Source organism: Megascapheus bottae, chromosome 13 (assembly GCF_031878675.1).
Source record: "Megascapheus bottae isolate mThoBot1 chromosome 13, mThoBot2.hap1, whole genome shotgun sequence".
NCBI classification, from domain to species: Eukaryota; Metazoa; Chordata; class Mammalia; order Rodentia; family Geomyidae; genus Megascapheus; species Megascapheus bottae.
Genome location: NC_143521.1, coordinates 2920910 through 2939308, shown reverse-complemented (window position 1 = coordinate 2939308; position 18399 = coordinate 2920910). Strand labels below are relative to the sequence as shown.

Here is an 18399-nt window from a genome sequence, read left to right as displayed (position 1 = left end):
TTAGAGTAGTTAACATATATCACTGTATTTGTGCCCTGCATATACCACACTATAGTTAGCTCAGATCTATCTATCTATCTATCTATCTATCTATCTATCTATCTATCTATCTATCTATACATATATATACATATATATATAGACAAAGTATTGATAAATCAAGGGTTTTTTTTGATAAATCAAGCTTAACATTGTCAGTAATCATAATTTTGTTGTATGTCCCAAGATACTTTACAATTTACATAAAATATATACATAAATATCGGTGACCTAAGGAGCAAAAATTTTCTAGTATAAGCTTCTTTAGGAATTTTAGATGCTGTAACGTTTTAGAAATACAGACATATTATACATCGGAAGAATGTAAACATGGATTAAATTGAAGGGTAAACTTTGAAAATCTTCAATATAATTCAGTGCCAAAAACTGAATGAAGACATTTGCTCGACTCCTGAAGTGTTACGGCCTTCTTGTACAATGTTGTAAAAGATCTGTTTCTTTAGAAGCAGTCATAATTAAAATGCACCTGAGTCATAAAACAGATTAAAATACTATGTTTTGGGGTTTGTGGAGGAGAGAAGTTGCTGGTTCTGTGGCTTGAACTTAGGGCCTGGGCAATGTCCAGGCTAGCATTCTACCATATGACTCACATATCTACTTCTGTTTTTTTTGGTGGTTAATTAAAGAGTCTCACAAACTTTCTTGCCCAAGCTGGCTTTAAACCTCGATCCTCAGATCTTGGCCTCCTGTGTAGCTAGGATTACAGACATCACCTACCAGTTGCCTGGCTCAGCTATGTTAATTTTTGTGTATACAACATAACAAGTCATTAATGATGAATATCGTTACTTTGCTAGTGTTACTTTTTTGTTTGTTTGTTTGAAAATAAGGATTTTTTTGTAAGTTTTAGCAGCTATAACAGGAAGAAAAGAAAAGAGGGAAAATGAAACATTTCCTGATCCCTATGAAGGAAATGGGAGTTAATGGTTGTGTCTTCAATAAAGTTGTTGCTTTTGCAATTGAGAATGAATATTTGGTAGCATATTTTCTTAAATATGTGAAAAGAACATGATAGCTAATTGCATATATTTATTTATACTATTTTATTTCCAAAAATTATACATATGAAGAAACTGCAATACTTAGTGACATAGTAAGTAGCAAAGCACATTTCTTGTCATATATGTTATCTTCTATAGCTTTTCATCATTCTGTTTTACTTGTATTGTGTCGTAATGCAGGTTAATAGAAAAAGGCAATAGATTCTTTCATTTTTATGTAGCCTACCTATGAAAAAAGCAAGTGCTGTGAAAACTGAGGACAGACAAAAATAGCAATTCTTGTCTTTTGATTTTTCTTATGTTCCTTTACATTTAGGTGGGTGTTTTTTGTTTGTTTGGGTTTTTTTTTTTTTGTGCCATCGTAGGTACTGTCCCTGAGCTTCTTTTTTAGCTCTAAGGCTAGCACTCTACTACTGGAGTCACAGCTCCATTTCATTTCCAGTCTTCTGGTAGTTTTCTGGAGATAAGAATCTCATGGACTTTCCTGTCCAGACTGGCTTTGAACCATAATCCTCAGACCTTAGCCTCCTAAGTAACTAGTGTGAGCCACTGCCTTCTGGCTTGCGTTTTCTTTTTTCTTTTTTTCAGAGTGTTCAACCATATTTTACAAATAAATAATCATCTGTCTTTAGGAGTTTAAGGGGAGGTACAGAAATAAAAGGACAAGGGATGAACAAATGCAGCAGTGGTACTTACTAGTCACTATATTGCAAATGAACTATACAAGTTGTGAGTGGGGAGGGAGGGAAAAACAGAAAGAGGGAGGGAAGGTGTGACATTGTCCAAAAAGAAATGTATTCATTACCTTATGTAAGTAAGTGTATTCCTGTGTATCACTTCTGTAATAACAATTAAAAAAATAAAAATCAGTAATTGAACTTAGAAAAGTTGGGGGCTATTCTGTCACCCAGAAGTTAGGCCTGGATTCTAATTTTAGAGCACCACAACTAGTTGACTTCTCCGTAAGTGACACCTTAAACCCTGGTAGGTCTACCTTGTGTTCTACAAGGGAGCCTGCCCTCTAGCTACCTAGGCTTTCTAGTTCTTGGACTGTCCTAGGTTCTCACCATCCTGGGCCTTTGTTTTGCATATCTCCTGACTGCGAGGCTTTCCCTGAAAGGTTGTTTGTTGGCTGGATCCTCTGTACTTACCCCCTTTTTACCTTAAGAGGCGTTTTCTCAGAACCTCTTTCCCAAGGTCACATATTCCTCCAGAGGTCACCACTGTCTGTGACATCCCCTTTTAGTCAAATCTTTATTTCCTTGCTAGTATCTGGAGGTGTTTGTTTAATGTCCTGTATTCTACCTTTTCTTTTCTGCCTTGTAGCCCCTCCTGGATCCCAGTGTAAAGTCTGGGAAGGAATGATGTTAGCATTCCCAACTATTAACATACCAATCTTCTCTGTAGCCTTGGCTGCTGTTGGGAGATATAGCAAGAACCTGTGGAAGAATTCCGAATGAGTTGATTTTACAATCTTGAGTAGAGTTGTGACCTCCACTTCAGCAAGGCTTTTCTGTCCAGTCTGTAATATTAGAAAGTTAGAAGATGTTTGACTTTAGAAGTTTTATTCTTAACTCTTCTGCCCCAGCTTCCATGAGATATGAACTAAACTTATTGCTTCTCTTCATTTCTTAAATAAAATGATGAGAATTTAACTTCTCTTCTGGCCATTCTTCAGTTTTATTTGGGTGGCCCTGTGGTTGTTTAGAAGGCAGCAGTAATGGGGTTGATTAGGAAGAAAGAATGGAGTCAGTCTGTTCTTAAGTTTCCGTTAACCTTGGTGTACATGACTTGTTTCTTACCTACTGTAATTTACTCACTATTGGAAACTAGGAAAGAGTAATAGAAGAGATAAGCATGTTCCCCTTAGAGATCTCTGATAAGGTATTGAGCTATACAGTCAGCAGCTACCAGGGATGCAGCTTCTATAACAGGCCACATTTTGTGTCAGAGGAGCCTCTTTCTTTACAGCATTTCTAACTCTAGGTGGGATAGGATAATCAACCTTCCAGGAGAACAGAACAAGGAAGGCCCAGGGCACATGTGTGATTTAACAACAACAAAAAAATGCCTTATGTATGTTGAGTGTGGAGGCTAAGGGAAGCGACCAGTGCCAAGATCAAGATGGGTGCCCTGGTAAGCAGTGTCCACCTTTCCAAAGGGAAGATTGTGAGCAAGGGAATTATGACCAGGTAAATATTCCTGTCACATGTTTCATGTCACAGCATGAAGAACAGATTGGAAGGGAAGTGGAGGTTATTTTATGTGGAAAAGCCAGTTAGGACAGTAGTAGTACACTGGCCTTGGAGCTGTATGGGTCAGCATTTGTAAATCCTCTATCAGAGCATATTCAAGTGGAGAATTTTAACCAGATGTATGACTGTGTGTCTTGATTCTGTTCCATTTCACTGATTTACACATCTGGTAATAAGTGCACATGCATATACATACACATACATACACAAATAAGTAATTGAAGCTGAGGAAGGCCAACACATAGAACAATAGAACATTGAAAGTGGCTGTTAATTTGGGAAGAATGTTCTTTCCAAGAGTGCTACAGTTGGTTATGTAAATCTTGGGGATGTTGGGGTCAGAAGAAATGTTGGATTGTTGCCAGAAGTGAAGGTGCTGGAACGGAGCCTTGTATGAGGTAGTATGCTCCCCTACATCTCAGTACTGCACACTGGTCATTGGCTGTGTATCTAAGGGCTACAGATCTGAGAGAAGGGGAGACTTCTGATTGGATATTCCTGCTGGTTCAGCCAGTGAGTAACACACCAGAATATTTAGTTGGCCCAAGTGAACATCCTTTCACTTAAGTGAAAACTTTGGTACATTACACACAGAAAATTAATACTTCATATATTTGTTGGCAACTAAAAAATGGTAACATATAGTATATGTAAGTTACTGGTTGTCTAGCTGAGTGGATAGTTGATACTAATGAATAAGTCTAGAAAAAGACCATTGGAGTCCAGAATGTCATTTACAGTCAAAGGTGTGTGTGTGTGTGTGTATGTATGTACATGTTGTGGGTGCATGTTCAAGTGAGCCATATTATTTAGATAAATGAGGAATGGGGTGGGGTTTTTAGTATGTAGAGTTACTTAGCCCAGTGTACCATCAGCAGTCACAGTGGCTATAGCTTCACAGGTGAGTCACCTCATGGTGTGTCTGTCAAGAAGATCGAGCTCTGGTGACTGTTATCTTTTGACTCAGGATTTGATAAGCATCTTTTCCTATTATAGTACATCAAATCACTCTTTAAAATTTTCTGTCTTATTGGGCTTTGGTGGCTCATGTCTCAGGGAGGCTGAGAGCTGACCATTGCTATTCAAAGCTAGTCTGAACAGTAACATCTGTGAGCCTCTTATCTCCAGCTAACCACTGAAAAGCCAGAAGTGGAGCTGTGGCTCAAGTGGTAGAGGGCTGGCTTTGAGCAAAAAAAAAGCTCAAGGAAAGTACCAGTCCAAGCCCAAAGACCTGCAAACATACAAAAATTCTGTATTTCTTGATAAAAGTAATACATATTTGCAGTAAGATCTTCAGGATAGATAGATGAGCAAAAATATTTAATTTGTCCTTTAATCCCACTGTTCAAATGTAGCTATCGTTAACATGCTTTACAATTCATGACTTTTGTTTTATATATTTTGTGCATATACAAAATAAAATTATTTCATTTTGATAGAAAAATCCTTTGTGTAGCATTACTAGTTTTTTGACATTCAAAAAGCTTTGCAAAAAATTTTTTAACAGTACTGTGGCTTGAATTCAGAGCCTCCCATTTGCTAGGCAAGCACTCTACTGCTTGAGCTATGTAGCTAGCCCTTTTTGTTGTAGTTTTAGGGCAGGGTCTTGAGTTTTTCCATTCCTTCTACGTATGCCTCCCATACATCTAGAATTATCGATGTTTAGCACTGTGCCTAGTTTCTTTGTTGAGATAGGGAGGTCTCACTAGCTTTTCTGCCCAGGGTGGCCTTGACACCACCACCATCGGTTCTCTGCTTCTCAAGTAGCTTGGGTGACAGGCCTGAACCACTATGCCTTGCTAGAGTCTTTTAAATTCTGTGGTACTAATATTTTATATCTCTTTACCCCCTCACTCCTTTTCCTGGGCTCTGGGAACCACTGTTCTCTGCTTCAATGAGGTTAGCATCTGTCTTAGTTCTGCACTGTAAAAATTCCTGATGGATGGAAATTCTTGATGGATGCTTCATAAGTGCTTATAATTTGACTTCCATGTCATTCACAGTAAAACACAAATTGTGCCACAGCTTTTCTATACAATCTCAATATAGACTATCCCTGCCCTCATCCATGTAGCCAGTGCTCAAACATTCCAGGGCCATCTTGGCCTTGGTTTTATTCTTTGTGTTCATATAACTGACATGCGTGTTGCTCTGCGCATTCTCAGGCTCATCTTTGTCCCTTCAGACTTCACACTTAACTATCTCCAAGGTACTGAGACTTTCTACCCTTTTTAGGTCCTGTCTTCTGCAGGAAGATAGGCTTCTTCCTAGTGAAATCAAGTGTCAAGCATGCTGGAGATATAGCTCAGTGGTAGACATGCACAGGGCCTTGTCTGACATACACAGGGCCTTGTGTTCAATCCTTAACACCTCAAAAGTGGGAAGAGAGAGAAGAAACAGTATAAATTTCAACAGAAGTATATACTTTCAGACTGTTTATTCAGTAACTTTTGAGTAATCAAATCAGTCAACTGAATAAGTGACTTCTGAATAATTTCCTGTTTAACCTCTTAAACTGATTGTCTGTGGACAAATGATTGTAAACTTTATGTTGCCATGAATGATCTGTGCTAAAATTTGATTAAATAGATATTAGTACTATCCAACTTCGAGCTCATAGATACTGAACAACTCAATGTATTTTATTGCTGTGCTTGGTGCTTTGTTATCTGTGGTAACAGCACAATACTTTTGCGTTTAAGCCGATTAAATAACACAAGAATTTTCATAAACTAGGGCCTGGAGCATGACCTAGTGATAGAGTGCTTGCCTGGAATGAACAAAGCCCTGGGTTTAATTCCTTGTTACTAAATGCACAGAAAAAGCCGAAGTGGTTCTGGGACTCAAGTTGAGAAAGCCCAAGGACAGTGCCCAGGCCCCAGTTCAAGCCAAAGGACGGCACAAAAAAAAAAAAAAAAAAAAAAGGACTTTTATAAACTTTTTTTTTTTTTGGTGGGTTATGTGGCTTAAACTTGGTTTGGGCGTCGTCCCTGAGCTCTTCAGGTCAAGGCTACCGCTCTACCCTTGAGCCAAGCCCCCCACTCTACCCTTGAGCCAAGCCCCCCTCCCCCTCCCCTACACCCTGTTTTCTAGAGATTAATTGAAGATGAAGTCATCCAGAAGTGATTGGAAGTACATGGGAGGATGTGTGTAGGTCCCTTGCAAATGCTGCATACTTTTGATGTAAGGTACTTAAGCATCCTTGGGAACTGAGTAACCACGTAATTATTTTTGTTCAGAAAGAAGGCAATTTAGATTTCTCCTTATTACCTTAAGTATCTTTTCCTTAACTTTAACCCTTCCTTTCCCAACTTCTGTACTGGTGTCCTTGGAACTTATTGGGTTGTTGTTTGGTTGGTTGTAGAAGCTATCTGCTGATAGTACATCTTCAGGGTGCTTCTTCAAGGGTGCTGCTACTATGGCAGCTATCTAGGTGACTCTTGCAAACAAGGGGCTGTAGAACATCTTCCACATTACTCCATCACCAGTAATGCTATATGGGTTACTTCCTATCACTAAAACACACTTGTCAGACCCTTGAGTCTAACCTGGGAGCTTTGGACACACTCCATGAGTTTGGAACTTAACATTTCTACCTCAGTGAGTTGCAGCAAAAGACAAGTTTAACAGCACCCAGCAGTGACCAGTAATAATGTTAAGAGAAGATTACAGAGAAATGTAGAATTTAAAGTGGGTGAGATGCTGACCAGAAGATGGTTTTAAAATCCATTTGATGGGGCCGGGAGTTTGGCCTAGTGGTAGAGTGCTTGCCTAGCATGCACAAAGACCCAGGTTCAATTCCTCGGTACCACATACATAGAAAAAAGACAGAAGTGGTGCTGAGGCTCAAGTGGTAGAGCTCTAGCTTTGAGAAAGTCCAAGAACAGTACTCAGCCCCTGAGCTCAAGCTCTGGACTGGCAAAAATAAATAAACAAACGAACAAATAAATAAATAATATAAAAAATAAAATCATTTGAGTGCCAACAGCTGCCCTATCGTTGTTGTTCTTTAAATCAAAAGTTTCTGGACTGTGTGATTTGGAAGTTTTATGAAATCTCTCAGAGGAATTTTTATTTTTCACACAAGTACTTACAAATAGTCGAAAATAAGTTGATAAGGAAAAGGGACTTTATGGTGTGTGTGTGTGTGTGTATGTATGTATGTATGTATGTATGTATGTATGTGCGCGCACGCACGTGTGTATGAATAGCATAGAACAATTTCAAAATAAGAAACAGAATATTTCATTTGGCCATACATACCTGATCAGCTACTGATCAGCTACCATAGTATTTCTGTGGAAATGCTTGAATTTTTTGTCTTAGTTCTGAGATTAATGCTTTTACTTTGAAAAAAAATCTTAAATGACAGATTTTAAGTGTATATTAGTTGTTGTTAGTGTTATCACCAAGGCTTGAATTTAGAACCTTGTGCTCAAACTCAGCTTTTCAGTTTTTTCCACTTAATGCTGGCACTCTGCTATTTGAGCCATGACTCTAGTTCAGCTTGCTCTTTAATTGGCAACACAGATTTCAGTCTACTGAGAAGCTAGGAGTATAGACATAAGCCAATGGTGTCCCTCTGAATGCATCTTTTTGCTGTGCCAGCTATCAGCTATCTTTTTTAAGTAGTGAAAGTAGTGGGCTACCTTGTGTGAAAGTAATTGGCTAGCTTATGAGTGTAGGTATATATATATATATATATGTATAAATAGGCACATAATTTTTCTGATCTTCAAGTATTAAGGGTCTCTCTCAATTTTAAGTGCCTTGTCTTTCTTGTTGCCACTAGTGGGGCTTGAACTCAGGGTCTGGGGTTTGTCCCTTAGCTTTTTCACTCAAGGATGATGCTCTATCATTTGAGCCAGAACTCCACTTCTAGCTTTTTGGTGGTTAACTGGAGTGTCTTAATTAACTTTGCTGTCTGGGCTGGCTTCAACCTCAGTTCTCAGGTCTTAAACCTCCAAAATAGCTTGTTTTACAAGCATGAACTTCCAATGTCTGGCTTTTTTGTCATTTTTTTATAATTTTTTATTGTAATTAATAAAAGGGTTACATGATATTTGCCAGATAGAAGGTGCATTAATTCACATACATTGATACCCTTTCACATGTCTTGATACCCATTACCTTTCCCCCCACCCCCCCACCCGTCTTGGTTTTCCCCCCTTCCCTATCAGATTTCAAATAACCAGATACAAATAAATTCAATATATCAGATAGCAAAGTGAGATACTGTAACAATATGAGATAACCAAGGGACAGCAAAGGAGATGAGAGGCAACGTAGTACATTAAGGACAACAATCATTCATTATATGGCTTTTGTTTCAATATCCTGGAGGTTCTTTCAATTAGCTTCATACTATATGGCCTTATGTATCAAGATTTTGCTCTATTGCAGATCTCTGCTAGTAGAGCCCAAGGTTTCTACTGATTATGAAGAATGAGGGAAACCATTGAGCCTAATAAGTTCCTTTGAGTCTGGCTTACTTCACTTAATATGATTTTTTCTAAGTCTTTCCATTTCCTAACAAATGGGGCAATGTCATTCTTTCTGACAGCAGCATAGAATTCCATTGTGTACAAATATCACAACTTGTTGATCCACTCATCAACTGAGGGGCATCTGGGTTGGTTCCATATCTTTGCTATGGTGAATAGTGCTGCAGTGAACATTGTTGTGCTAGTGGATTTAGTATGCCCTTGTTTCTGGATGGTTGGGTAAATGCCAAGTAGTGAAATTGCTGGGTCATAGGGGAGTTCTATCTTTAGCCTTTTGAGGCACTGCCACACTGCTTTCCATAGTGGTTGAATGAGTTTGCACTCCCACCAACAGTGTAGTAGTGATCCCTCCTGGCCACATCCCCTCCAGCATCTGTTGTTATTCGTTTTCCTGATCCTGGCCATTCTAACTGGAGTGAAGTGGAATCTTAGAGTTGTTTTGATTTGCATTTCTTTTATGACCAGAGATGTTGAGCATTTCTTCATGTGTCTATAGGCCATTTTTGTTTCTTCTTCAGAGAAGACTCTCTTTAAGTCTTTGGCCCATTTTTTAATGGGATAGTTGTTACTTTGGAGATTAGTTTTGGAGTGATTCAATTTTTTGAGTTGTTGATATTTTAGATATGAGGCCTTTGTCCGTTATTTGGTTGGTGAAGATCTTCTCCCACTCTGTAGGCTTCCTAATTAATTTACTAGCTATGTCCTTTGCCATACAAAAGCTCTGCAGTTTAATGCAGTCCCACTTATCCAGCCTTTCTCTGATTTGTTGTGATTCTTGGTCCTTATTAAGGAAGTTTTGACCTGTGCGAAGGAGGCCTAGTGTATCTCCTATTCCTTTCTGTAAAGTTTTCAGTGTGTCAGCTTTTACCTCGAGGTCTTTGATCCATGTGGAGTTAATTCTAGTGCAAGGTGACAAAGAAGGATCCAATGTGCATTTTAGTAAGGAGCAAAAGCAAAAAATTCCAATGGTGTGGTAGCTTGGAACACTTGTAAGGGCAAAGTTGTGAAATTGGCATAAAGGAATGAAAGAAGTTCTACATGGATGTACTAATGACTCCTGGATTATATGATTCAACCTGCGGTTGTAGGCTGGGCATGGTGGTGAATGCCTGTGAAAGGATCATGGTTCAAGGTCAACTAAAACAAAAATAAGCAAAAGAATAAAATTTGGAATATATCTGTAATGCCAGATAGGTAGGAAGCAGAGTTAGGAATATCTTGGTCCAAGGCTGGCCCTGGGCAAAACCATAATATCTAAAAACTACCAAAAGCAAAAAAGGGCTTAGAAGCATAGCCCAAGTAGTAGAGAGCCTGTCTAACAAGTAGTGTCCTGAATTCAAATCAGAATAACTACCCCACCTTGCAAATTCCAGTTGATGGCTATTACCATAAGTAACTTAAAGATCTGTTTACAAACATAAATGGTTGTTACTGTAAAGAACCTGCAAGAAAAATGAAAAATCAACCTCAGTAGTACCCTGCAGCGTTCCCCACATCATATGTAGACACAGTCGTATATTTACAAGAACAGAAACTGTTGGATGACTCAAAATGACTACATTAGCAAAATCTTTGATGTGAGAGATGCAGGTATGAAGTGTAGGTAAATGTGTTTTCTGAAGGTGAGAAACAAAAAAAAAATCTTTTCCATTTATATTTGAAACTTATTTGAATGTCTGGAAGTATGGCTCAAGTATGCCCTCTGTGAACATGAAATTTATTTGAACTACTACACTGGTAAATGGGTATAAGTGCCATTTAACCATTTGGTTAATGTCCAGGCGTTTCCTAGTAAACTAATAAGTTTGCTGCTTAACTGTTTCAGAGCTGGTGGCAGGACTAGAGTCCATCTCTTCTTCCTTTTCCCAGTATGATGGGTTAATTCTGGACATATCATTTAGCTTTGTTGCATCTTAGTTTCTTTCCTGTAAGGATCATAATAATAATATACTTCACAAGAATGTTGTGAGAATTACACAAGCTATGTAAGCCCTTAGAAATGGGCCTGACACCTAGTCACCTTTAGGTCGCCTTCCTTTAAGGTAAATGGGATTAACCATACACTCGGGCATTTACATCAGTTGTACTTTCTCATTCCACTTTTGCCTTTTGAACTGAACTTTGTGTGCATCTCTTTAAACTCAGTGTTTTTATTTTGACATCCAAAAGAAATCCATCAGGAAAGGCTTTCTATAAATATTAGCTTAATGAGGTTGAGGCCAACTTGGTCTTATTTTAAAAGAAAAGTAAGCTATTTGCTTTAAAACACCAATCTTCATGCAATTTGGTATCTTCTTTTCTGTCAGTTTCCTAATTTTGATTGTTTTCCTTCTCTGGAACATTGTGTATTCTGTTTGTGTTCAAGACCCTTATTTCATAAGAGTAGGAATTAAAGTATGACCAATGAAGTATAGCCCTGAGGGTAGGTTAGAGTTCTCACGGTCAAGTGTCGCTTCCCCCAAATTCTTGGGACAAGAAGTAATTCAGGTTTCAGATTTGGTGGGTTTTTAGATTGTTTGTATGTTCATAAGATCCCTTGAGGTTGGATTCTGTTTACACCTGTGGCGACCTAAACCCCTCTAATAGCTCAGTTACACACTGTCTTAGATTCCAGCCGTAGGAGCTGTGGAGTTGAAAACATGGATCTGGATAGGTCATGTCATCTCATGATCATCTGTAATTAACAAACATGGTCCTGATAGAGTCTAGTGGGGTCATCTATAGTTAACATACTCGATGATGTCTTGGTACCACACAGGTCTCCATTCATTTGTTGTTGTTTTTCTCAGTAGATGTACAAAGGAATCTCAGTTCCACAAGTCAGATTATGAGTACAAGGTGCCTTGATCTGTGTCACTCCTACTATCCTTCTACCCCATCTTTGATTCATCTTATCCTCCTCATCCAGACCTTCAGAGTATTGTGGAAGGTCCAAAACTGTACATCTCACATCATGCCCTTACCACATCACTGTTTATATTTTTCCTTTTCCATAGTCGGCTAATGTGCACTGTCATTGTAATTTAAATAGTAGTATTGTATGATTTATGGGAAAGTATTTTTAAGAATTATTGAAAAGGCACCTATATTTCCACTTATAATATAAAGAGATATTTAATGTTAAATTATATATATATATACATATACACACATACACATTTACTCAGAAAATTTCTTAATTAGTTTATGGGCACAGAGAAAACAGATGATGGAGATGGGATAAAACTAAGCTGTATTAAAAAGTAGATTTATTTTCCTATTGTTCATTAGCACTTTACTGTAATAAGTAATAGAAATAATATAGTAGAATAAAAGTTATGTTTGGAATTATTCTTCTGCATATTCCTTGATCTTAGTCAGGCACTTAGTATTGGTTAAATAGAAACAAATAGTTCATAGCAAAAGTATCTGTCTTTTGTAACCTCAGTGTTTGTGGACTTGACATCAGCCATTTAGTTCTGACACTTGAGATGGAAAAAAAACATAAATGAAAGTTCTGAACAGGTTTCTTCTGGAAGATACGGCCCTTTTACCCCCATCAGAATTCTTTACTTCACATGGTGAATTCCTAGTCAGAAAAAATGACCAAGCATGGATGCTGGAGGGAGAGAAAATAATCATTTGGCCAGTAAAGACTTGGTGGATACTTCTCTGTTCATTACCATATAAGATTAATTTGAAAAAAAGTCATACTGTGTGGCACATGTCTATAAAAAGATACCAGTAATCAGAGATTGATTGATCCCTGAGCCCTAAACTAATATGTCCCAGTTGCCTTCTGTGGTGACTGAGTAAGATGGAAATGCATTCAGTCAGCATGTCCTGGGCTACAAACATGTGATTTTAAAATTGCATAACTATCACTTCATTCCATGTGAAATCATAGTCAGTAGAGCATACCTGCATACTCAGCTTCAGGAGTTTCTCAGGAAAGCCTACATATTGTTTACTAGTCAACCTTGTGAATAAAACATACAAATTTTGAGTATAAAGGTACCTATCTGTTCTTTATAGAGAAATTTATTTTCTCCTAAATCTTAGGTATTTTTTTCTGTATCTCACTTTTCCAAGTTCTGCCAGCATATGTGGCCTTTTTTTTTTTGCAGCTAATCACATACTTCCTGATACATTCATCTTTAAATCTCTTTCTGTATCTTGTGTTCCATAATTAAAACATTTCTAAACAGGTTGTGTGTAAATATTGTTAAATATTATATACTTAGAATAGGGACTCATGTTTTATATTCACAGAGATGGATTTCAAGAACTGGGGATGAATATAGTTTGTCTATTTGATTATTTGATTCTTGCTTTTCCTTTCCCCTTCCCTCCTCTCCTCTCCCCTCTTTTTGCCAGTCCTGGAGCTTGAACTCAGGGACTGGTTACTGTCGCGGAGTGTTTGTACTCAAGGTTAATGCTCTACTACTCAAGCCACAGTTCTGCTTCTAGATTTTTTGGTGGTTAATTTGAAATAACGGTCTCATGGACTTTTCTCCCTAGGCTAGCTTTGAACCTTGGTCCTTAGATCTCAGCCTCCCCTGAGGAGCTAGGATTACAAGCATGAGCTACCAATGCCCAGCTATTTGAAAGCCAGTTCAGGCAGGAAAGTTGGATAGACTCCATGTCCAAAATAAGTAAGAAGCAGGACTGGAACCATAGCGTAAGTGGTCAAGCACCACCCTAAATGTACAAGGCCCTGAGTTCAAACCCCAGTACTATCAGAAAAAAAAGTTTTACATTTATTATTTATTAGCCAAATAGGATCTATATGTGGGAAGAAAACAATGCTAATATTATTTTAAAACTATTAGTATATTCTTTGAAATGTGTATATTATTAGCCAGTAGTATAAGTATAATGTTATAAATAAGTGTGATTTTCTTTTTATAAATTCAGCAGAATTTAAAATGACTGACAAGATTCTTTTTTGTTGGTGATGATGATGGTGGTTATAATAGCTTGAACTCAGGGCCTGGGCACTATCTGAACTCTTTTGTTTAGGGCTGGAGCTCTTCCACTTTGAGCCACAGCTCTGCTTCCTGTTTTCTTGTGGTTAGTTGGAGATGAAGAGTCTCAGATTTTCCTGCTTGGGCTGGCTTTGAGCTGTCATTCTCCGTTCTTAGCCTCCTATGAGCATTATAGGTATGAACCACTAGCACCCAGCTAGCTGACAAGGTTCTTAAGTGCAGTGTTTTCTTAGAGTCTCACTGATTGACTAATAGATGGTAAGACAAAAGGGATCCTGTAAATATTTGTTGATTGACTAAGCTAATGTGTGAATGTGTTTTCCCCTGTTTTGGGAGGGACGATGGAAGCCTAAGAAGTGTACTTAAGGAGTCTGCTTATGTTAATTTTATTAGGCTATTATAATATATATGTGAACAAGGAAAAAAAGTTGATACTTAATATGTCTATACTGTAGATGAATAAATGTCTATAGCTTTCTTGAGTCTACATTCTTGAGTAGCCTTCTTTTTTCTCCCTTCCCTAGAGAACTTAGTATAGTTGTTTGTATGACAGAATATTGTACTGCTGTTAAGTTGTTCTCTTTTTAACTTTTTAACAGCATTTGAGCATAAAATCCCTGATAGTCTATTTTTTTGGGGGGGGGGGGGCCTAGGTGCTGTCCCTAAGCTCTTCAGCTCCAGGCTCCTGCCCTACCTTGAGCCTAGTCCCACTTCCCATTTTTCTAGAGGTTAATTGGCGATGAGTCTCAGGTCCTTTTGTGCCTGGGCTGGCTTTGAACCTTGATCCTCAAATCTCAGCCTCCTGAGTAGCTAGGATTACAGGTGTCACCGCTGGCATGATTATCTATTTTAAAGTGTTTTCCTGCCATAAGTTGAATTTATGATCACTAAGAAATATTAATAGACTAATTTGATGTATTGTTTGAAATTTGTACCTTACTGACTTAAATATTCTCCCAAGTTCACCTGGCCAAACCCAACTGTTTAAAAATCAGTGAATTTAGTATTACTAAGGTTCATTTTGCATGCTCATAGACATTTAAGTTTGTGAGTTGGATAGTATTTAGAAGTAATTTATTATATGAAAAGTAGAAGTTCTTTTCTAATGACATTTTTGGCTTAGTTATAAGTACTACAATATACTTAAAATTCTTCGGGGATCTGCTAGAACTGGGGTCTGTGTGTTGTCCTTTAGCATTTTCACCCAAGGCTAGTGCTTGAGCCACAGCTCTACTTCTGGCTTCTTTGTGGTTAGCTGGAGATGAGCATTTCTTAGTTTTGTCTTTCTTGGCTGGCTTCAAACTTTGATCCTCCAGTCTCAGCTTTCTCAATAGCTAGGAATGCAGTCATGAGCCACCAGCACCTATTAAGTGTCATAATTTTAAGACAAGAATTATGGAGTTCTTGGTTCACCTTGTAACCCTAGTTTTTCCTTCTCTTCCCCCAGCTTCCTGCAGATTTCACAAAGCTCCACCTCACTGACAGTCTCCACCCACAGGTGACCCACGTGTCTTCCAGCCACTCAGGATGTAGCATCACAAGTGACTCTGGAAGCAGCAGTCTTTCTGATATTTACCAGGTAAGAAGGTGTTTTCCTCTGTTGAGGAGTCTTAAGTTTCTAGTGTTAGAAACTTTTCAATATATATGTGTACATGTGTGCATGGATATTGTGTGTATAAATTATCAATGTTTGTGTTCCACATGCATAGAGCATGTTGTTTATTATAATATTCAATTCTTATTTTAAAATATTGCTGTATCCTAAAGGTCTACTGTTTTTGTTGTTTTTTCTTTTTTCTTTTCTCCTCTTCTCCTTTCATAGTACCGAGGTTGGAACTCTAATACTTGGGGCCTTAAGCTTGCTAGTCAGGTGCTCTACTATTTGAGCTGTATCCCCAGCCCACCAGTTTCTATCTACCCTTATGATATTTGAGTAGCATATGAATTTATTTCAAACACATAGCGAAATGTATACATAATTTTTAAACACAAAATATAAAATTCAATGAAATGATCACAATAATCCTTTCAAAACAATGAAGACTTCAATTTAAAAATAAAAAAAGCCACACCAGGCGCTTGTGGCTCATGCCTGTATTATACTTACCTCAGCTATTAGCACTTTTCAGAATTTTATTGAGGCTTGAACTCATGTCATGGGTGCTACCCCTTAGCTTTTGTTTACATAAGACTAGTGCTCTACCACTTAAGCCACAGCTTCACTTTTGACTTACAGATGAAGAACTGGAGGTAAGGGTCTTACAGACTTTCCTACCCAGGCTGGCTTCAAATTAGGAGCCTCAGATTTCAGCTTCCTGACTAGTTCAGATCACATAAATGCCTTGCACTTATGAAGGTTTTTTTTTTTTTTTTTGGTTGTGTTTTGTTTTGTTTGTTAGTTCTGGGGCTTGGACTCAGGGGCTGAGCACTGTCCTTTCCTCAAGGCTAGTGCTCTACAACTTGAACCACAGCACTGCTTCTGGCTTTTTCTATGTTTATGGTACAAAGGAATCAAACCCAGGGCTTCAGGTATGCTAAACAAGCACTCTACCACTAGGTCCCACTTATTTTATGCTCTTGGCCCCATTTATTTTGAATAGGTGGTTCCAGTAGAGATACAAACAGATGACAAAATCTGTTGACTTGAAATGTTTGTTTGTATATAGTTGGATTATAGATTTATCATTTGTACTTGACTAGAAAACTTAGGAATTGGGCTTTGAATTTTTTTTGTTTCGTCCCTTTTTTTTTTTTCCTTTGGTCAATATTGGGGCTTGAACTCAGGCCTGGGTACTGTTCTTGAGCCTCTTTGTGCTCAAGGCTAGCACTCTACCACTTCAGCCACAGTGCCACTTCCAGTCTTCATTTGGAAAAAAGTCTCACAGACTTTTCTGACCAGGCTGGCTTTGAACCTCGATCCTCAGATCTTAGCCTCCTGAGCTAGGAATATAGGCATGAGCCGCTAGCACCTGGTGAGACTTTTTTTTTTTAATTGTAGACCTCATTGTTTTGAAAGGATTATTGTGATCATTTCATTGAATTTTATATTTTGTGTTTAAAAATTGTATATAGATTTGGCTGTGTGTTTGAAATAAATTCCTATGCTACTCAAATATCATAAGGGTAGATAGAAACTGGTGGGCTGGGGATACAGCTCAAATAGTAGAGCACCTGACTAGCAAGTTTAAGGCCCCAAGTATTAGAGTTCCAACCTCGGTACTATGAAAGGAGAAGAGGAGAAAAGAAAAAAGAAAAACAACAAAAACAGTAGACCTTTAGGATACAGCAATATTTTTTAAATAAATGTATTATAATTGTCAAAGGATCATGTTTTGGCTGAGAATATGTGAATTTAGGAGAAGTATCCAAAATGCACACACACACAACCGTCATTTTGATGGTCTTCAAATATATACTACTAATATTGGATTTTAGATGGGTTTAAACCAAAAATATTACTTATCTGTAAAGTTTATCCCTTCTTAGGAATTGCCCCATTGAGATGACTACAGAAAATACCTTTGACCATTAGGCATAGTGGCCTATGCCTCTAATCCTAGCTACTTGAGAGGCAGAGATTGGGAGGAATATGATTCCAGGCCAGCCCAGATAATAAGTAATCTTGATATGGTGCTGTGAAGCTGTAAGTAGGAGCTGTCCATGTAAGCCACACCCAAAAAAACAGGAGATCTTATCTAAAATGCAGCCTGGCACCAGTGACTCACAGCTGTAATCCAATTACTCAGGAGGCTAAGATCTGAGAATCACTGTTGGAAGCTAACCTGGGCAGGCAAGTCCAAGAGACTTTTTGTTTTGTTTTGTTTTGCCAGTCCTAGGCTTGAACTCGGGGTCTGGACCACTTGAGCTTTCTCAAGGCTAGCACTCTATTACTTAAGCCAGAGCACCACTTCCTGCTTTTTCTGTGTATGTGTTAACAAGGAATTGAACCCAGGGCTTTGTGCATGCTAGTCAGACACTCAGCCAGTAGGCCATACTCTTGGCCTAACAAACTTGTTTTTGGGGTGGGGCTTGAACTTAGGGCTTGGATGCTGTCCCTGAGCCTCTTTTTGCTCAAGGCTAGCTGTGCTTAAGGCTAGCGCTCTACCTCTTAAGCCACAGCACAACTTCACCAAGAGACTCTTAACTCCAGTTAACCATTGAAAAAGCCAGAAATGGAATGGTGGCTCAAGTTGTAGAACATTAACTTTCTGAAAGGAGCTCAGGAACAGCACCCAGACCCTGAGTTCAAGCCTCAGAACTGGACAAAAAAAAAACAAAGCAGAAGAGACTGACAGTATGGCTCAAGTGGGAGAGTACTTACCTAGCAATTTTAAGATCCTGAGTTCAAACTTGGGAGGGAGAGAATAAAAAGGAAAGGAACATTATGGTTGTCCAGTGCTAGATTTGTTTATTACTTAAAGTAATGATGAAAATGCTGTGAATAGGGTGTGTGTGTGTGTGTGTGTGTGTGTGTGTGTGTGTATGTATGTATGTGTGTGTAACTGGGCATTGTCTCTGAGCTTTTTTGCTCCAGGCTATCTCTGCTTCTAGTTTTTGTTTTTGTTTTGTTGGTCAACTAGAATTAAGAAGTTCACAGACTTGCTTGTGCAGG

General features: G+C 38.3%; 1 protein-coding gene across 7 annotated transcripts in view; it reads left to right on the top strand.

The window, feature by feature from the left end:
• Nucleotides 1-18399, top strand: part of Rapgef2 (Rap guanine nucleotide exchange factor 2) — a 239606-nt gene that overhangs the window by 172442 nt on the left and 48765 nt on the right. For all 7 annotated transcript variants that reach the window (XM_090343182.1, XM_090343178.1, XM_090343183.1 and 4 more), the window contains one exon: nucleotides 15235-15366. In XM_090343182.1, the coding sequence (XP_090199308.1) occupies nucleotides 15235-15366 (132 nt within the window). The remainder of the gene's footprint in view (nucleotides 1-15234; nucleotides 15367-18399) is intronic.